Source organism: Sinohyriopsis cumingii, chromosome 9 (genome assembly GCF_028554795.1).
Source record: "Sinohyriopsis cumingii isolate HCF-2022 chromosome 9, ASM2855479v2, whole genome shotgun sequence".
Lineage (NCBI taxonomy): Eukaryota > Metazoa > Mollusca > Bivalvia > Unionida > Unionidae > Sinohyriopsis > Sinohyriopsis cumingii.
The window spans coordinates 55,240,792-55,261,365 of NC_142969.1; the positions used below are offsets into that span (position 1 = coordinate 55,240,792).

General features: G+C 35.5%; 1 protein-coding gene across 1 annotated transcript in view; it reads left to right on the plus strand.

Annotated features, from left to right (window-relative positions):
* LOC149791850 (transcription activator GLI3-like) overlaps positions 1–20,574 on the plus strand; it is a 213,162-nt gene that overhangs the window by 143,807 nt on the left and 48,781 nt on the right. Inside the window, exons 6-8 of the mRNA XM_089970358.1 lie at positions 2,372–2,559; positions 5,992–6,123; positions 6,817–7,017. Coding sequence (XP_089826484.1) covers positions 2,372–2,559; positions 5,992–6,123; positions 6,817–7,017 — 521 coding nt within the window. The remainder of the gene's footprint in view (positions 1–2,371; positions 2,560–5,991; positions 6,124–6,816; positions 7,018–20,574) is intronic.

The window sequence follows — 20,574 nt, forward strand, 5'->3', positions numbered from 1 at the left end:
GGGATAGACTTGTACCAAATGGGATAGGATTCTGGCAATACTAATAGGGTTGCTACTGTTCTTACAAAAAGAATCATTCTAATAATTAATTTTTCCCCCCAGAAAACCCCTCCAAATTGATTTGGATTATTGACTTTCAATAGTTCATCAGCACATGAAAGACTATTTAGTACCAAGGCAATGATATTAAAGGGTCTTGCCTAGAAACACACTGTGGCAGCTGACCAACTCTGGTCTGGACAGGGTTTGAACCTACAAATAGTGGACTGATAGTATAGCATGCTAACCATACAAAGTAAAATCTACCGCGAGTTTTCTTCTCACATCCATCTTCATTTCGCTTTGTCAGTCTTGATGTCACTAATGAATATGAAAGACGGTTTCAACACATGGCACTACAGTGGAAGAAATGGTCTTAACTCAAATTCATAGAGATTATTTTTTGTTCAGTAGATCATCAGATCCTTAAAGGGCTCTTGTTTAAATTTTACTTTTTATGAAAGTAGAAGTACATCTATGCTATTGAGTGTGGGACATTCTGACCTTAACTTCAGTTTTATGATTCCAGCTTTTGATAAAGCTGGATATCACAGAATGAAAACATTGCAGATTTTTTAAAATTGAATTTTGACCCTCTGGCTGGAAAACATTTTGGAGTATTGCAGTTAGTGTTAGTGAGAGATAGGTTTAGGATGTGGGTGACTGAAGATTAATTGGATATTAAAGCATAGCAGCAGGGGGAAACAATTTTAATGTTTTTTTCCAATATAGAGAATGCTAATGTTGCCATGGTGACAATCTGCTATGCTCTTGTTTCACCTGTGGCTGCCTGTGGCAAGATTTCCTCATTTCTCATCAGTATACATAAAAAATATGTCATCAACAACACAGTAAAGCAAGCTTTTGCATGTCAATAGAAGTGCCCATTTACTAATCAATAAGTGACTGTAAGAGAAGGTTTGATTGGTTCATTCATTCAGCATAAAAGGTCATGGGTCAACTTTCCAAGAAAATTTTACTTTGCTCACAATGAATGGTTAACCAGATTTATGTTTATTCCTTAGAAATGTATTAGTCTTATTGTAGGCGGCCATGTCCAAAAAAAGAGCATATTTTTTCACCTGTGGCTTGTAATAATGAGAGGATACACAGAATTTTTGTTGTTGTCGCAACAGGAGAATTTTTTCCCATTCATGTCAAGATCAAATTGGGAAGCAAGATTACTGGTTGTTTTCCTGGAGGTGTCACTGACATCGTCATCAACAGTTCAAGTTTTTGCTACTTTACATTAGCACTTATTTATTAAATCCCATCTTACTTGTCATTATGAAGCTAAGACAACTCATTCTGTGAGATGCTTGCTTGTCTATTTGATTAATGGGTTACAGTTGCAGTCATAAACAATTTGAATTAAGGTTTGGTTAGAAAAAGTTACTGTGCCTTTATTTATTAAACTCCTTCCATGCTTTGGGTTTTTCATTATGACGCTAAGAAAGCTAATTCTGTGACATACTCACTTGCTTCATTGACCGTGAGATCAAGATTGCAGTCACAGAAAAATTGCATTCAAGCTTTGGTTAAAGTATTTTTTCATTTGCCTTTATGTCACAAACCCCTGGATGTTTTTCATATCTTAGATGAATCATTATGAAGTTAAGACAAATTAGTCTATGACATGTTAGGTCAACCTTTAACCTTAGGGTCTAGGTTGCACATTTTACAACAAATGCTTCATTTGTAGACTCGCCATGCAAGTCCCGGCCGTTTTGCTTAATGCAAATATTGAGCTATTTATGTAGAAGTTTTAGCCCCGCTATGTTTTTTATATAAAACTTGTGAAGCATAAATTGAAAATCGGAATAATTTTTTTCACAGCCTTGTTTGCATTGATGGCATTGATGTCAGTATTAAGTTTTTGAATCTAGTTTTCTCTGACAAAGTCACTGTGGCGCATGCCAGACATAGCAGTGTGCACAATGTTTAGCATTTGTTTGAATAAGAAGGAATTAATTCAATCATGAGTTTTACTTAATATATATTAAATGTTTTATATATTTGCTGAGAGGTGAACTGCAGTATCTTAGTTGCTAGGGAATCAGACTTATGAGTCCTGGGTTCGAGTTCATTACACTCCCAGGCCAGCCTGGGTTGGATCCCTCTTTGTATCTTTGGCAAAGGCACTTAGCTCTCATTTCCTTAGCATATTATAGCAAATAATGTGCTGAAAAATGCCATTAGAACAAAAAACAAAACAAACAAAACCATTTGCCGCTGAGAAATTGGGTTTAATAGGGAAGCATGAATTTTATCATCGTTGCATCTTATGTTTTTCATGGTTTCTTTTCCTTAAGTCTTTTGGCATCTATTTCAGACTGGCAGCAAGCCCCTCCCATTCTGATGTATCGTCTTTGTACAGTCTACGGAGCCCGATGGCTCCTGGTGAACCGGTAACACATCTTGCATCGCGAATACATTGGGAACAGTTGCGACAGAATTATTACAGTCCTATCTCAGGGCGGCGACTTAGTCCCGGTTCTCTACCTGGTATGCCCTATCAAGGTAACTTCCTCATTATGACATCATGTTGACAGCACATGTAAATCATTTGTTTTCATTTGCATCAAAGAGGAAGTGGGGAGATATAAAATCTACTCTGTTTCTCCGTGTAGGTTTGGAAAATCGTAATTGACAGAATAAAATATTTTCTCATTGGCAGGATACATGTTGAATCCAAGATATCAGTCAAAATCCGTAGAGTTGGATTTGTCTTTTCTGACCTCACACAGGAGTTAAATTCATTGTCTTCATGAGTTATGTGGTATTACAAAAGAGGTGTCCTTAAGCATGAGGTGAAATTGACATCGATTAGCACATGAGCTTAATTAGACAAGGAATAATTGGATGGGCACTTCTTATTCCTCTGTCATCTATGCTTGGATGTTTTATGTGTTAGTGCTGTACCTTCTTTTATGCTTATAAACTTATAAAAACTTTTTGCTCAAAGTTAGAACATGTGCAGAAGGGTTGATGCTGATTGACCCTCAGAGGGCCATTCCAGGAATTTAGTGGTGAGACCCATTCCTTAAAATAATAAAATACAATATTTCTCCAGCATAAAGCATAAAGCACATGCCCATTCCCCTTTTTACATATAGAAATACATGTATTTGTAAAAAAATTATTTGTAAGCTATTTTTGGTATAGCCCACTTCATCCCTCTTGTAAATAATTTAAATGGCAGGCCCTTTAAACTTATCATTGGAGAAATACAGGTAAAACCCATTATAACACAATGCTTGGGGTCCAAAGAATAACATTGGGATGTAAGTGGGATCGCGTTAATTTTTTCTCTCCAAAAACTTCCCCATAAAAAAAGTGCATTGAAATTTCAATGTCATCAGTTTTAACTAACCTCTTGATCATATAATCTGCTAGGGATACGTATGATCGGCTTTTCCAAGAGCATGTATTTAGGATGTTAAAAAGAGAGTGTACCTTAAATTAGAAACTGGGAGCCATGCTGGTGTTGCATTATAAGTCGAATCACGTTTTATCTGTACAGTATTTACACTTGAGTGTACACTTGTAATTTCCAAGCCAGATGAGGGATTGTAGTGAATTAGTGAGAAAAATGCAAAGACAATGTTGCTTTAATTCCAGTTGATCTTTTATATATATAAAAAAAGTCATAAATTAAAATTAAACTTTTGCATCACCTTTCATTAGTAGTTACCTTTCTTCAGTAAGAGTATGACACCTTTTATTAATAAGACACCTTTCATCAATACGATATTTTTCATCAGTAAGACACCTTTCAACAATAAGATTCCTTTAATCAATACATGCCTTTCTTCAGTAAGACATCTTTATCAATAGACACCCTTCATCAATAGGACACCTTTCATCATTAAGACACTTTCAGATATAAAATACCTTTATCAATGGACACCTTTCATCAATATGGCACCTTTCATCAGTTAGACACCTTTCAACAATAAAATACCTTTATCAATAGACACCTTTCATTAGTGAGACACCTTTCATCAATAAGATACCTTTCATCAGTAAGACGCCTTTCAACAATAAAATACTTTTATCAATTTGACACCTTGCATCAGTAAAACACTTTTCATCAATAGGAAACTTTTCATACACGTTTTATCAATAAGACACCTTTCATCAATACTCACCTTTCTTCAGTAAGAGTATGACACTTTTTATCAATAAGACACCCATCTTCAATAGACACCTTTAATCAGTAAGACACCTTTCATCAATAAGACACCATTCATCAGTAAAACACCTTTCAACAGTAAAATACCTTTATCAATAGACACCTTTCAGCAATAAGGCATCTTTCATCAATACTACACCTTTCATCAGTAAGACACCTTTCAACAGTAAAATACCTTTATAAATAGATACCTTTCAACAATAAGAAATATTTCATCAATAAGACACCTTTCATCAGCAAAACACCTTTCAACAGTAAAATAACTTTATCAATAGACACCTTTCAGCAATAAGACATCTTTCATCAACACTACACATTTCATCAGCAAGACACCTTTCAGCAGTAAAATACCTTTATCAATAGACACCTTTCGTCAGTAAGACACCTTTCATCAATACTACACCTTTCATCAGTAAGACACCTTTCATCAATACTACACCTTTCATCAGTAAGACACCTTTCAACAGTAAAATACATTTATCAATAGACACCTTTCATCAGTAAGACACCTTTCATCAATACTACACATTTCATCAGCAAGACACCTTTCAGCAGTAAAATACCTTTATCAATAGACACCTTTCATCAGTAAGACACCTTTCATCAATACTACACCTTTCATCAGTAAGACACCTTTCAACAGTAAAATACATTTATCAATAGACACCTTTCAACAATGACATATTTCATCAATAAGACACCTTTCATCAGTAAGACACCTTTCAACAGTAAAATACATTTATCAATAGACACCTTTCATCAGTAAGACACCTTTCATCAATACTACACATTTCATCAGCAAGACACCTTTCAGCAGTAAAATACCTTTATCAATAGACACCTTTCATCAGTAAGACACCTTTCATCAATACTACACCTTTCATCAGTAAGACACCTTTCAACAGTAAAGTACATTTATCAATAGACACCTTTCAACAATGACATATTTCATCAATACTACACCTTTCATCAGTAAGACACCTTTCAACAGTAAAATACATTTATCAATAGACACCTTTCATCAGTAAGACACCTTTCATCAATACTACACATTTCATCAGCAAGACACCTTTCAGCAGTAAAATACCTTTATCAATAGACACCTTTCATCAGTAAGACACCTTTCATCAATACTACACCTTTCATCAGTAAGACACCTTTCAACAGTAAAGTACATTTATCAATAGACACCTTTCAACAATGACATATTTCATCAATAAGACACTTTTCATTAGTAAAACGCCTTTCAGCAATAATATACTTTTATCAATAGACAAATTTTCATCAGGAAGACTTTTTCATCAGTAAGACATCTTTAATTAATACTCACCTTTCATCAGTAAGACACCTTTCAACACTAAAATACATTTATCAATAGACACCTTTCAACAATAAGACATCTTTCATCAATAAGACACCTTTATCAATAGACACCTTTGATCAATAAGACACCTTTCCTCAATAAGATTCCTTTCATGAATACACACCTTTCTTCAGTAAGAGTAAGACACCTTTATCAATAGACACCTTTCATCAATAAGATCTTTTTCTTCAGTAAGATACCTTTCATCAATAAGACACTATGATCAACAGACACCTTTGATCAGTAAGATACCTTTCATAGTAAAGCATCTTTAATCAGTAAGACACCTTTCATAGAAATGATACTATTTTTTGCAGATCTTTTCTGAGTATGCTTTACTTGACATTTTGTCTCAGAATTAAAAATCTTTTTTTTTTAAAATTTGTATTTACAGGTCTACCATTAGGAACTCCTCCACATTTTTTCACTGATTATCCCAGCTATGTTCACAGTGGACGAAGTATATTTTCAGACATCCCTCCGACTCCTGGCAGTGGCAGTATTACATTACCTGGATCTTTGGAGAGTAAGTCAATGTTTTCGCTAAGATATTTAACAGCTGAAAAATATTCAGAATAGATGCCAGTAGAAGCAACATTTTCATGCATGAAGTATAAGATTTTGAGAAGAAAAAAACCAACAGAAAAATGTAAATAAAAGAAAAATTGCACTGCCTCATAGCTTTCGATGAGGAGATGATGTTAAATATGGAGAATGAGACAACTTTAGTTATGCATCACAGACCATAACCAAACTTTGTGGGTGACATGCACTTAGAGTACAGTAGACATCTATTAATATTGGGTCAAAGATCAGGGTCACTGGCTGAAAAATGAATATGGTTGTTGCACGCTGCACATAAATTTGAGTTGTTGACCATACACTTCACCAATATTGTGGCTGTTTTACACTTTGGGTAAGAAAAGAGTCAATTGATTTTGGGTCTGAAAGTCACAATTCAAAGTCACTGTGCACTTAGGGTAATGGAAAAAACATTCAGTTTTGGGATCTAATGGTAAACGGTCATAGTCATTTTAAGTCTAATAAGAAAACACATGATAAAGCTTATGTTTGTGCTCTATTGAGATCCAGTTTAAGAAATGTATACAGTATGTGTAATGTTTCACTTGTCCAACTTTCAAAATATAGGAAATATTAAATTTGTTCTAAGTAATCTCTTGTACAATCCCCTCTTTATATGATATTGTTTTTCTTGTAGGTTCTAGACTAACAAGCCCCCGGCCTAGTATTATTGGAAAAAGTCGGAAGAGGGCATTGTCTCACTCTCCGATATCAGATTACTTGGATATTCAGAGTCTGACACGGAGTTCAGAGGGCTCCTTACAACTTACTCCTTTCCTCCATACTAATTCACGTAGTTCCAGCACGGCAAGTGGATCGTACGGCCATCTGTCGGCAGGTATAGTACGAGCCTGATGAACTTAACCCTGATTACTATCTTTACTCCTGTATTAACTATACCCACTTGGGAAGATTGTTAACCTAGGTCTGTCAGCACATTATGCTATGGGAGATCACAGTCTTCACAATTAGCATATCTTTTCAGTAGAGATCAGGCTCTTCACCATCAACATTTAGGTCATTTTTAGTAGAGATCAGGCTTTTCACCATTAGCAGTTAGGTCATTTTCAGTAGAGATCAGGCCTTTCACCATTAACATTTTAAGTCATTTTCAGTAGAAATCAGGCTTTTCACAATTAGCATTTAGGTCATTTTCAGTAGAGATCAGGCTATTCACAATTAGCATTTAGGTCATTTTCAGTAGAGATCAGGCTATTCACAATTAGCATTTAGGTCATTTTCAGTAGAGATCAGGCTATTCACAATTAGCATATAGGTAATTTTCAGTAGAGATCAGGCTATTCACAATTAGCATTTAGGTCATTTTCAGTAGAGATCAGGCTATTCACTATTAGCATTTAGGTCATTTTCAGTAGAGATCAGGCTCTTCACCATTAGCATTTAGGTCATTTTCAGGTGGCGCTCACCAGATAATATGTACTTTTGAGAGAGTGACGTATGTAAGGTGAAGTAGTTCGCATTTAAAACATGCACAGTGGAGAGAATGTTTGCATACCTCTATGCTACATTAATGTAATGTGGATGATATTTCTTTTGGATATTGTACTTTTGGAAATTTTACATGATTTAAACACACTGCTAACTAAAATGACTGCTCCCTTGTGTTAAAAAATCAGTCTGAATTAGTCTAAAGTACACTATACATAGCAGCTATTAAAATAGGGAAAATGAATTTTGCCAGACTAGACAATACCAGCTTCTGAAAGTGCAATGAATGAATTACAAAATATATAAAATGTAAAAAAAAGTTATCGGCTCTTTTTCATACAATTGACCTCTGAAGTTCAGGAAGTGAAAATGACCAAGTAGAGCTAGCACTTTTTTGAAAGGTGCACATCTGAAGTAAGGCCAAGCTGTATACTCTATAACCCATAGTACACCCATCAATCATACACCAAAATAAAGGGAATTAAAGGTTCTTTGCATTATACCTAAGATATACAAGGTCTTTTTTAAATAGCCAATATAACCAGTGAGGAAAGCCGGGGACATTCTTTTTCTTTAAATTCCTAACCCTATGCAAAATGCGAAACTGTATAGCGCCACCTTAAAGAAAATAAAAAAATGTTTGCAATTATTTTTTTTATTTTCATATAATTATGTATGATGTTCTGAATAAAATGGTACATTCATATTGCATTTAAGCATGAAAATAAGCTAATTATGATCATTTTTCTCTTGCTTACATAATTTGCCATGAGGTATGTTTGTGTGAGTAGTGACCTGAATTATGGGGAAATTAGAAGACTTAGAATATAGGAATAGAGTCAACTTAAATTTAAAACTGTTGCAATAAGTGACAGAAATATATGTTGAAAATGTTTCTTTTCATTTATTTGCAATGAAATAAAACAATAAATGAAGAGAAAGTGAATTTGCTTCTTCCATATTAAACAATAGGCAAATATTTTACACTTTGACCTTTGACATTTATGAAGCTGATGAGTTACCTCCCTTTTCTAATTGTAAAATTCATTGTTGATATCTCAGAAATAATTCTGGCTAGTTTCATGTTCCTGTCATTCAGCATAACATTGGTTGCTATGTTTACAAAATGTAATGTGCATTCTTAAAATAGCTCACTTTTATCATGGGGGGGGAGGCTGGACTTGTTAGAGACTCTGACACTCATAAATACTGTTCTGTGGGGAAAAATGCAGGAGAATTATTCATAAGGATTGTTTTGATGCTTGCGACTTAAATGTTTCAGCCATATAAACATAATTAAATCATACAAAAATAATACCTACATCTTCTTTATGGTGGCGCTCACCAGATAATATGTACTTTTGAGAGAGTGACGTATGTAAGGTGAAGTAGTTCGCATTTAAAACATGCACAGTGGAGAGAATGTTTGCATACCTCTATGCTACATTAATGTAATGTGGATGATATTTCTTTTGGATATTGTACTTTTGGAAATTTTACATGATTTATGCACACTGCTAACTAAAATGACTGCTCCCTTGTGTTAAAAAATCAGTCTGAATTAGTCTAAAGTACACTATACATAGCAGCTATTAAAATAGGGAAAATGAATTTTGCCAGACTAGACAATACCAGCTTCTGAAAGTGCAATGAATGAATTACCAAATATATAAAATGTAAAAAAAGTTATTGGCTCTTTTTCATACAATTGACCTCTGAAGTTCAGGAAGTGAAAATGACCAAGTAGAGCTAGCACTTTTTTGAAAGGTGCACATTTGAAGTAAGGCCAAGCTGTATACTCTGTAACCCATAGTACACCCATCAATCATACACCAAAATAAAGGGAATTAAAGGTTCTTTGCATTATACCTAAGATATACAAGGTCTTTTTTAAATAGCCAGTATAACCAGTGAGGAAAGCCGGGGACATTCTTTTTCTTTAAATTCCTAACCCTATGCAAAATGCGAAAATGTATAGCGCCACCTCAGGAGAGTTCAGGCTTTTCACCATCAACATTTAGGTCATTTTCAGTAGAAATCAGGCTCTTCAACATTATCATATTGTTCATTTTCAGTAGAGATCAGGCTCTTCACCATTAGCATTTAGGTCATTTTCAGTAGAGATCAGGCTCTTAAACATTATCATATAGGTCATTTTCAGTAGAGATCAGGCTATTCACAATTAGCATTTAGGTCATTTTCAGTAGAGATCAGGCTATTCACTATTAGCATTTAGGTCATTTTCAGTAAATTAGGCTCTTCACCATTAGCATTTAGGTCATTTTCAGGAGAGTTCAGGCTTTTCACCATCAACATTTAGGTCATTTTCAGTAGAAATCAGGCTCTTCAACATTATCATATTGTTCATTTTCAGTAGAGATCAGGCTCTTCACCATTAGCATTTAGGTCATTTTCAGTAGAGATCAGGCCCTTCACCATTAGCATTTAGGTCATTTTCAGTAGAAATCAGGCTTTTCAACATTTGCATTTAGGTCATTTTCAGTAGAGATCAGGCTATTCACCATTAGCATTTAGGTCATTTTCAGTAGAAATCAGGAAATTGTCATAAAAAACAGCCAGCATATTTAATGAGCTGTCTTATTTCATCGGTTGATTTAATTTGCTGCAGGCAATAACTCTTGAATCTGCATGAGGTCACTTGTTCGGAACAATGTCTCAGCTTGTGACATATGCCAAAGGTCAGTATTGAATGAAGTTGGTTGATGACCCTTGTGTAGTGAAAATGTAATTTTGTATGTTTTATACAATATTTAAATTTTCCCATAATATGACCTGGGACATAGAGTAATAAATTTGTCAGAGAGGTGGGAGTGGGAATATTATCAGATAAAAATATTCTTCCTAGCCCTCAATACTACATTATCACTGTACTTAATACTTTTCTGTACTGGAATAAATGCTACTTTGGTAATGGACAATTTTTCTAGGATTCATAGATTTAACATAATGTTTTTAACAAATTTTAATTAGACAAAACTGTATAATGTTTACATCTTCACAAATTGAGACTATCCTACAAACTTCCCAAGAGGAGGTAACTCAGCATTATTGTGGGGTTTGCATTTTAGCATGTATGGTAGCTCATGAAAGCCATAGCATACAAAACTAGCACTTATGGAGGAAATCTCCAAGAATGCAGAAGTCAGTCAAATATTTGTCCACAAACAGCAAATCCAAATGTTAAAAGAGAAAAAAATTCAAATATTTCCAACACTGTGAGTGGAAAGGTTACAAGGTGGATGTATCTTGAGACATTGGTGGTACTCTTGTTTTCTAATGTAGTGTTGCAACATTTTATTGACAATCAGAAATTATAGCCAACATGGGTCAAAGGAATTACTGTGGTGTCATCTCACTATGTTTATTTTCATCTAGAATGAAAGATGTGTTCAGTGCTGGCATTGTTAATAATGAGCCCACTTGACAACAATAAAATTCACACAGTCATGCAGTGATATAGGTTCAAATTTTCCACAAACACACAGACATTGGATGACTCATAGACATGCATAGACATTGGTTCACTAAGGTCACTGTTGTTGTCCTCTGAGTTTGATACGCTGTAATCAACACTATAGACATTGGTTCACTAATGTCACTGTTGTTGTCCTCTGAGTTTGATACGCTGTAATCAACACCATAGACACTGGTTCACTAAGGTCACTGTTGTTGTCCTCTGAGTTTGATACGCTGTAATCAACACCATAGACACTGGTTCACTAATGTCACTGTTGTTGTCCTCTGAGTTTGATATGCTGTAATCAACACACATAGACACTGGTTCACTAAGGTCACTGTTGTTGTCCTCTGAGATTGATTTGCTGTAATCAACACACATAGACACTGGTTCACTAAGGTCACTGTTGTTGTCCTCTGAGTTTAATATGCTGTAATCAACACACATAGACACTGGTTCACTAAGGTCACTGTTGTTGTCCTCAGAGTTTGTAATCAACACCATAGACACTGGTTCACTAAGGTCACTGTTGTTGTCCTCTGAGTTTGATATGCTGTAATCAACACACATAGATAATGGTTCACTAAGGTCACTGTTGTTGTCCTCTGAGTTTGATATGCTGTAATCAACACACATAGACACTGGTTCACTAAGGTCACTGTTGTTGTCCTCTGAGTTTGATATGCTGTAATCAACACACATAGATACTGGTTCACTAAGGTCACTGTTGTTGTCCTCTGAGATTGATATGCTGTAATCAACACACATAGACACTGGTTCACTAATGTCACTGTTGTTGTCCTCTGAGTTTGATATGCTGTAATCAACACACATAGATACTGGTTCACTAAGGTCACTGTTGTTGTCCTCTGAGATTGATTTGCTGTAATCAACACACATATATACTGGTTCACTAATGTCACTGTTGTTGTCCTCTGAGTTTGATATGCTGTAATCAACACCATAGACACTGGTTCACTAAGGTCACTGTTGTTGTCCTCTGATATTGATTTGCTTTAATCAACACACATAGATAATGGTTCACTAATGTCACTGTTGTTGTCCTCTGATATTGATTTGCTGTACTCAACACACATAGACACTGGTTCACTAAGGTCACTGTTGTTGTCCTCTGATATTGATTTGCTTTAATCAACACACATAGATAATGGTTCACTAATGTCACTGTTGTTGTCCTCTGATATTGATTTGCTGTACTCAACACACATAGACACTGGTTCACTAAGGTCACTGTTGTTGTCCTCTGAGTTTGATATGCTGTAATCAACACACATAGATACTGGTTCACTAAGGTCACTGTTGTTGTCCTCTGAGATTGATTTGCTGTAATCAACACACATAGACACTGGTTCACTAAGGTCACTGTTGTCCTCTGAGATTGATTTGCTGTAATCAACACCATAGACACTGGTTCACTAAGATCACTATTGTTGTCTTTTATGAGTTTGATTTGCTGTAAACAACACACATAGACACTGGTTCACTTAGGTCACTGTTGTTGTCCTCTGTGACTTCAAACAGGTTAGACCCCAATATTCCATTACCTAATGTGTTGGAAGATCTGGGTATATATAGTTTGTTAGAAGTAATCAGCAAAATAAAAAAAAACAGAACCTGGTCTGATGGTGCATTATATGACCTCAGATTAGGGTCTATGTTGTTTGCATTTGGACTCAAAAGTGAGTATATACAGTAACACCATGTGTGAGTGGTTTTCAGGCCTTGGGAGCCCATGGGGGCTGTGGTTTTCAGGTCTTGGGGCCAGTGTCATTGTAAATGAACATCAGCATCAAAACAATATTTTTAAATTGCTACTGTAAAACTTAATCGTATGTACCACTGCTCATAGTATTCGAATGAAAACCAATTTCTTTTAACACATTTTACAAGTCTCTTAGAGTCATATCGTTGATTACAATTAAAAATATAAAGCAAAGATATAATCTAATTCACAAATGCCATCTTGAAAATCTTGTTACATGTAGTACTAATCCTTCTAGATGGCTGGCCATATGGACATCATGCTTTCACCAAAAGACTTCTGATGATATCTGTTTGGTACCAAATAGAAAACCGCTTTGGTGGCCTAGTGGTTAAAGCGTCCGCCTCAGATGCAGGAGGTTGCAGGTTCGAACCCCGGCTGAGTCATACAAAAGACTTACAAAAATGGTACTAACAGCTGCCTCGCTTTGGCGCTCAGCATTAAGAGGTTAGTGTTAGGACTGGTCAGCTTGGTGTATGGATAATGTGACTGGGTGGGACATCATGCTACATGTCTGTGGCATGATGCCCCAGTGCTAAACATCACTATAAACTGTCACACTGCAGACATCATAGCAATATGACTGAAAAATTGTTAAAGCTATGCTAAAAATCTAAATCACACACACACACACACACACACACACACACACACACACACACACCAAATAGAAATGGTGCCAATCTGATGTGGCTACCATAGCAGCCATCTTGAAAATCTTATTTTCATTGCCACTCCAAATGGAAAGTCATATGATCATAGAGTTTCCACCAGAAGACTTCTTATAATGCCTTGTTGGTCCTAAATGAAAATGATGTCAAGTTTACATGCACAGTTAAAAGGAAGAAATAGTCTTATCTTAGTTTCCTGGAAATTTTTTCAGCCAGTAGAGCATTAGTCCCTTCATGGGACTCTTGTTATTATATATGCAGGACCAATTTACTAGAAAATCTGTCAGTTGTATTTCTCATAATTTGTTGAATTACTGAAATAGTTAACAAGTGAATTATTGGTCAAATAATGGCTGTCATTGCAGCTGCAACAGTATAGTGGAACTACTTAAGGTTTGGGAGGGGCTTGTGTACACATTGTCTGTACAACACATATTGATATTTTATTCATTCTGATATCATGTGTGATTCATATTTTCAAAGTTCATTTGGTACAATGTATTTGTTCTCAGTATGGAAACAATTCATGTAAAGTATTTTCTCAGTGTGTATTTTTCTCTGAGACCTGCATTTTAGTATAATTTAGCAATCTTCAAGTAATTTAGCCACAACAGACTTTTGTCCCACACTGTAGTTTACTGTGTGATGACAATATGGCAGTCCTTTGCTGTAACAACTTTACCATATGTAAACAAAATGTGATCTCATTTTCACACCATGTGACATAAGGTATTTCTTCCATGATACAACCAAGCAGGACAGCCTAATAGATTATCAAAAAAGGCATGGGGGTGTATTAATTGTCTGACAGATATTTTTAGTAAAGATTTTGTAAATGTTTTAATGAATTTATCATCAAACATATGGCTATCATTGGATATACATCAAGTCTAACTGCAAACAAAACAGACCCTGATCTGTCATTGCTTAATGCACCAGCAGATCAGTGGTGTATGTTGTTTGTTCTGCTGATTGCTTCTAACAAACTGCATAAAGACAGATCCACCAGTGCATTATGCAGCAGAAGCTCTGGGTCAATGCAGTTTGCAGATGGACTTATTTGTAAGTGAGTATATACGGTATGTGCACAAATTTGGTCACTATTCTGAATATCTTGTCATAAAGAATTAATACAAGTGGACTTCAAGTAAGGACTTCAATAGGACTTATGAATAATATCTCAGATGCTAGGACCATTGTACCTTCCAATTTCTGTGAAATTCAATGTTCTGTTACTTTAAATATATAGTTGTTCCAAATGAATGTATGTGTGTGTGTGTGTCTCTCTCTCTCTCTCTCTCAGAGAGAAAGAGACAGAAATGTAGATTTGATTATCTAGAAGTAAGAGAGACATGTTGTAAGAGGCAGTTAATGGAGACAGGAGCAGTGGTAATGTGGATAGGATTTTAAACTCCTTACAGAAAGAGTGCAGGTTTGAATCCCACAATCATATCAGCCCTGGTTGGCTGCCATGGTGTATACTTAGACAAGGCACTTTACTCCAATCACCATGGCCCTAAATATCTTATTTATGTTGCTGTAAAATACCAAGCCAAAAACCAAACCAGTTCAGGTCTTTGGTAAGAAAAATAAAGTGTGGTCTGTAAATACAGTTTATCTGTAGTTTCAGAAGTCATTAAAAAACAAGTCTTGTTTGCTTTGAGAACAGTTTTTTTACCAATTATGTTATTCAACATACAATATTTACTTCTTTTCATTAAACACTTGAACTGGGGGAGATTTGAAAATTAGCACCATTTAAATTCACCTCTTTTGAAACCACCTGCGAGTCCCCGACTGAATTGATCAAGATTTGTTTGCAATTCGAAAATGCACTGAAATGATATTATTTTGTACAAAACGTGTCAACAACTGCCTACCACTTCAGTCAGACATATTGTTTAATTAGACAGAACATTGTATACAATTCCCTTAGTGAAAATCCACAGGATATACAAAAAGTTTTTGGCTTTTTATACAAAAGGGACTTCACTTAAATGAAGATCTCACTGGTATTAAATGTTTTTTTTGTCAAATTTTTAACAGGCCACCATAGAAATCATGATCTGTTGAAGGCAATATGCCAAGCAATTATTCCTAGGTGGGACTGGAAAAATGAGGGGCTCTTGAGGAGTTAAATTTATTTTTAAGATGGAGATATTTCATAAATTCTCCAAATAAATCCAGCCCCTAAAGTAAACCAATCTTGAAAGTAAGTGGTAAATGCAAACATTTTGACTTAAAGTAAAAGTTTTGAAAGCAAGTTGCTGACAACAGTTCAACAGAATAACATTTTCCCAGCTACGAGCTTGGCCATAATGTTTAACACGACATTGATTCTACCGACTCCAGACAACAGTGCCACACTTTTCACATTTATTTGTTAGCATGAAAACTTCAGCACAGAGTCAGTTCCATCACCACCAGACAACAGTGTCACCTTTTTCATAGGAAAGAGAGAGAAGAGACAGAGACAGAGAGGAAGAGGGAGAGGGAGAGTGTACAGAAAATAAGATGTAGTACATAATTTTCATGGTATAGAAAAAATATATTCAATTTTGTAAGACAAATTCACACAAAATTTATTGTGATTTCCATTGGCTTTTGTTTAATTTACCATCAAGACAGATATTGGAAAACTAGATGGATGCATATTTTGGGGCTTTTAAAAGTTGTTAATTCAAGTAGCATACCTGCCAACCTTCATGACGTTGTTGTTTTTCTGAAACTCCAAAAGTGTCATGATTCAGAGGAAGGGGCGGGGCTTGTAATTTGAATAATATAAAAAGTGTTTTTTTTTCAAAACATTTAATACATTTATTCCAAAATAGCTTGTAAACATAGCATTGTCATATATCACACGTGCACACACACACATGCATACACACACGTGCACACACACACACACACACACATGCACACACACTTTAGCTTGAACATATTGTCACACCTTAAAATTATCCTATCCAAACAAAAATTAATGAGGAAGAAAATAATTATTGTCCTTAAAAAAAGAAGAGATGATTGTTTTTATTATATGTTATTATTTATATTTTGTATTTTTTTTCTTTACAAGAATTGTATGAATCCCAGGGTTGACCCTAGGCTGTTGGAACATTCAGTTATGGCAGATCCATGGTCGACTCTAAGATACAGAATCACAAAATCAGAAATATCAATATTTACATCTGTGCTAGATACAGTGGAAACACATGGAAATCTGTCAGTTCTTTAGAAGAGTTGAAGAAGTCCATACATTTTATGAAAACCTCAAACTTTCCTCAGATGTCAATGAGACTCCTTTAAAAAAATAATTCAAGAATTAATGAATGTGTTGTAATTTCTGATGGTGGAAAAATATAATTGTTACCATCCAGTCAAAATAGATGTACAAAAATAAAGTTTTAAGAAGAAATTTTGAGAAATTTTGTGAAATTTAGCTTGAATTTGAGCTGTATATGGATTTTAGCTGTATGTGATTTTTGTCAAGTATATATCATGACTAGACTGTCGCAGAATAGAAACCGAGTGGCTTTTTGGGCTAAATGAATAAGACAAACACAATGTGAGAAAGATGGAAATGTATGAAACGAATTAATAAAGAAAAATATATGATGTAAAAATACAATGATTCTCTCACGCTCTCAACATTCACACATTGAAAATAAACCAAAATATGAAATCAATATGAAGTACAGATTCAAGAAACCTCATGGACTGCAGATACACTTCAAACAGTATTCTACACTACAAGAGAGATTCACACAATCTCAAATATGAACTCCGATTAAGATTCAAAATAATCTTATGATCACAACTAAGATTCAAAATAATCTTATGAACACAACTATGCAATTGGAACAAAAATTGAACCAAACGTATGTTTCTAGACCCCTTGTACAGTTGCACGATTCCTTGGGTTGGCCCACACTCTTATCGGCCACTCGCACTCTTTATGGCTCCACCACATTTACAGTCATACGTATACACACATACAAACAACATACAGCACCCTTTTGAATTTGCTACGTCTATGTCCATGGCACAGACATACATACATACATACATACATACATACGTATCGACAGCATGCAGCCTTAAATACTATGGAAACTCCAGACAGCTCTAAACAGCTTCAGATAGCTCTAGACATTTCTAGTCAACTCTAGTCATAGTCACAGTCACAATCCCAGTGACAGTCACAATCAGCTACAATAAAACCAAATTGGTCATAATAATAGTTTCTGTAAAATCTCTAGATATATGCTAATACATTAACCTCTAATAGTGACTTGTAATTCAACATTCAAATCTGCGTTGTAATAAATGCATTATTACATGATAAGACATTACAAACCGAATAAGCTTCGCATATCAAATGAAATGTAAATTTAACACTTACCCCTATGGTTGGAGAACAATGGAGAGCGTACACTCCTTGACGTAATCCAGAACAACCATTGTCGGTTTAGAAATCGATCTTACTTAAATCCATAGGAGAGTGAGCAAAAGTCAGGGTAAAATACCCGTGCATATCATGTTATTAATGTCCCTTTGTCGCAAGTAATTTCCAGCGAGGTACATGTTAATACAGTCGCTTACCTGGAAAAACACTTATTCACCCTAGATAACATTGTACACATGTACAGCGAGAAATAGTCAAATAGTTCTAAGGCAAAACCAAGTTATTTTTTTTGCCTAATTCTGTGACATAGACAGTATGTCATATAACATTGCCATGCCTTACTGCCTCAAGGTCATGGTCACCTCAGGGGAAAATGTTAAGTGGGACTTGTTTCCTTGTCAGGAGTATAACTTTGAACTGCTAGAGATCTTTCAATGAATCTTTGAGAAAGTTGTATATCTTGATGAAATGGTGTGTTGCATACAATGGTTATGCCCCATGCCTCACTTTCAGTGTAAAGGCAGAGGAAAATGTAATTCTATAACTTGTATCCTTGTCTAGATTATAACTTTTTAACCATTAAAAATGCTGAACTGAAACTTTAGACAGTTAGTTATATGCCCTGTATAATGTGTCATTTACCCTGTCTTCAAGATGAAGGTCACAGTAAGTGACCTCTATCCATATATTTTAATGAAACTTTATCCTGTTATATTTTTTGACTTGATAACTGCCTCAGTACCTACCCAGACCATCCCAGATTTGCTGCCTTGGTGTGTCTTTGGGAAAGACACTTTATTTCCATTTTCTTGGCATATTATAGACATTATTGCTTTAAGTGTGCCATTAGAATTTTAAAAAGTCTGTTTGTTTGACAAAACTGTTATCGCTTCTCCTCCTAAACTACTTTGAAGATTGCCATGAAACTTTACACATCTATCCCAAGGTCTTGTTGGTCCAAAATGAAAATTTCACCAATGTGACTTCCAATCTTGCTGACTTAGCAGTCATCTTGAAAATATTATTATTGATAATTGTTTAAAATAAGATACCTCTTTTCAAGTTATCATTTTTAAATTCTGAAATGAAAAAAATACACACATTTTGGACTCTTTGCAACATTGTGCTCTGCTGATCTAGTACTGAGTATACAAGCACCTGCTGACTCAACCATTGGCATTGCACTCTTGTGATGATCTAGTACTGTGTACATAAGCATGTCACTCAACCAATGGCATTGCACTCCTGTAATGATCTAGTACTGTGTACATAATCATGTCACTCAACCAATGGCATTGCACTCCTGTGATGATCTAGTACTGTGTACATAAGCATGTCACTCAACCAATGGCATTGCACTCCTGTGATGATCTAGTACTGTGTACATAATCATGTCACTCAACCAATGGCATTGCACTCCTGTGATGATCTAGTACTGTGTACATAAGCATGTCACTCAACCAATGGCATTGCACTCCTGTGATGATCTAGTACTGTGTACATAATCATGTCACTCAACCAATGGCATTGCACTCCTGTGATGATCTAGTACTGAGTACATAAGCATCTCACCTAACCAATGGCATTGCACTCCTGTGATGATCTAATACTGAGTACATAAGCATCTCACTTAACCAATGGCATTGCACTCCTGTGATGATCTAATACTGAGTACATAAGCATCTCACTTAACCAATGGCATTGCACTCCTGTGATGATCTAATACTGAGTACATAAGCATGTCACTCAGCCAATGGCATTGCACTCCTGAGATGATCTAATACTGAGTACATAAGCATCTCACTCAGCCAATGGCATTGCACTCCTGTGATGATCTAATACTTAGTACATAAGCATCTCATTCAACCAATGGCATTGCACTCCTGTGATGATCTAATACTGAGTACATAAGCATCTCACTTAACCAATGGCATTGCACTCCTGTGATGATCTAATACTGAGTACATAAGCATCTCACTTAACCAATGGCATTGCACTCCTGTGATGATCTAATACTGAGTACATAAGCATGTCACTTAACCATTGGCATTGCACTCCTGTGGTGATCTAATGTTACATTATATTGTGCATTAATGTTCACAACATGCAACTTCAAAAAAGTGTATACTGTGCAAAAAAAATGTCTCATTTTGTCCATGCTCAGTACTGTGAGATGAGACATGTTCATGTTAGAATTTCTATTGTTCCATCTTGATATTTGTCCCACCAGTTAACCAGATTAGTAGATTCTTGCAATATCAACTCATTAATATGCGGTCTCAGAAACAGATTTGATAAATTTTACATTTCATTAGTCATAGTTAAATATTAGCATGTAATGTTACACATTTTAACACAACATTGTAGCAGACCGCTCTGGTGGCCATGTGGTTAGAGCATCCACCTCAGATGCAGGAGATCCCAGGTTCAAACCCTGGCTCAGTCATACCAAAGACTACCTCACTAGGCAAGACTTTTAAAAATGGTACTTACAGCTGCCTCGCTAGGTGCTCAGCATTAACGTGTTAGTGTTAGGACTAGTTGGCATGGTGTCAGGATAATGTGACTGGGTGGGACATCATGCTACATGTCTGTGGCATGATGCCTCG